Source organism: Fulmarus glacialis, unplaced genomic scaffold, assembly GCF_000690835.1.
Source record: "Fulmarus glacialis isolate BGI_N327 unplaced genomic scaffold, ASM69083v1 scaffold42660, whole genome shotgun sequence".
NCBI classification, from domain to species: Eukaryota; Metazoa; Chordata; class Aves; order Procellariiformes; family Procellariidae; genus Fulmarus; species Fulmarus glacialis.
In genome coordinates this window covers 5,408-7,033 of record NW_009186634.1, presented here as the reverse complement: position 1 = coordinate 7,033, position 1,626 = coordinate 5,408, and the positions used below count along the sequence as shown (strand labels likewise).

The 1,626-nt window shown below is 52.3% G+C and overlaps 1 protein-coding gene across 1 annotated transcript in view; it reads left to right on the top strand.

Moving 5' to 3' along the window:
• Window positions 1–735: 735 nt before the first annotated feature.
• LOC104072670 (telomerase-binding protein EST1A-like) overlaps window positions 736–1,626 on the top strand; it is a gene marked incomplete at its 3' end in the record, with an annotated part of 5,655 nt that continues 4,764 nt past the window's right edge. Inside the window, 2 exon segments of the mRNA XM_009572207.1 lie at window positions 736–1,619; window positions 1,621–1,626. The exon segment at window positions 1,621–1,626 is cut by the window's right edge and continues 861 nt beyond it. Of these exon segments, the coding sequence (XP_009570502.1) occupies window positions 742–1,619; window positions 1,621–1,626 (884 nt within the window).

The window sequence follows — 1,626 nt, the reverse complement described above, 5'->3', positions numbered from 1 at the left end:
GCCCCCTCGGGGACCTCTCTGCCGCCTCCGGGCCGAGCCCCTGGTAGCGGTGGCTTTCGCGTGGCTGAGGTCCCGTGGTACGGGCTGGTGCAAGTTACTGACAGGAGGAAAAAGTTGAGGAAATGCAGCGTGTAACTGCCTGGCTTTGGTAAAACGTTTAATTAGGCGTTGTCTAGGTTGCGTTCTCTAACGAGTTTTTGTATAAATACAGTTATGGAGAGGAGGAGAGAAACGTTACTGAGTTGTGAGCAAGGGGGGAAAATGCATCTTTAACGCGATCTGTGGGCAGAGCAGGGGGGCTGTTGGAGAAGGCAGCACCTGCAGACGAAAAGACTCCTGCACCAACAGCAGGCAGGCAGCTGCTGCTGAAACCTGTAACACTAAAACTTTTTGTCCGGTACATGCATATGAGTGTGCAAGTCTTGCCGTTGTTCTTTATCTATGGCTTTCTCAGCTTGCTGGCTCTTTGAGGCAAAACCCTTGCGGGATGCATTTTGTAAGTGAATCAGGCCAAGGATTTGGTCAGCATTGTTATACTTTCTCATTTCCTACTCTTGCTCTGTGATTTCCTGTAAACCTTGACAAAGGGTTTCAGATCTGTTCTCTTGGCCCTGTCCTGAGGGCGTCAGGCTCTTTGCCTTTATTTAACATTTCCCCTTGAGTATTTGTCATGAAGTTTTTTCATCCCTGGCTGGTTTGTGGTGGGAATAACTTTCTTCTCTCTGTTTTTCCCTAGAAAACATGAAGGAAGTGAAGGAGCCGAGACATCGCAAGGACAACAGGCGCCCAGACCTGGAGATTTACAAGCCTGGCCTCTCCCGACTGAGGAGCAAACTCGTACCACCAAAGCATGAGGCCTCAGAGAAGGAGAGGAGCGGAGCTGAGGAGGAGAGTGCTAGCGACAAGGGCCCTTCAGGAGGAGAGGCTCCAGTCATGGAGGATCTCAGCAAAGATGATGGCCCCAAGCAGAATGGTCCTTCACAGGAAAATGAAGAGGCAGAGACTAAAGGTGGTCTTCAGAGCCAGGAGAACTTGTCCAAGCAGCCTGCTCCGGATGAGTGGTGTCCCAAGACCACCAGGAGAACCAAGAAGCCGGACCAGCTGATCTACCAGCCTGGGAAACGCCTGCATTCAGCTGCTAAAGAACCGGCCCTGCGGTCAGCTACCAAGGAAGTCACCAGTAAGATGGAGCAGCTGAAAGTAGAGGGAGATGAAGAGGCTGAGAAAGGTACTGGAAAAGACAACAACAGGAAAACCAAATCAAGCAAGGAGGATAGATATGGGAGCCAGGCAGGGGAAGGAGTGAAAGCCTCAAGGGGAGAAAAAGGAAGACGAATAGAGCGAAGCGACAGGATGAGGAGAACAAGCGACGAGGTGATGCAGGGGAAGCTGGGCTCTACCAAACGGTACTCCTGCTCTGACAAACGGCGGAGCCGGTACCGCACCTGCAGCACAAGCTCAGCCGGAAGCAACAACAGCGTAGATGGAGCCCCGCTTGTGGACGGGGTGGAGAGGCGGCAGGAGCGTGCCAGAGAAAGAATACGTCCTAGGAAGCAGCTGTCTGCATCCTCCACTGACTCCTTGGACGATGACAGAATCGATGAGGCAGAAGCATATGTCTTCAGC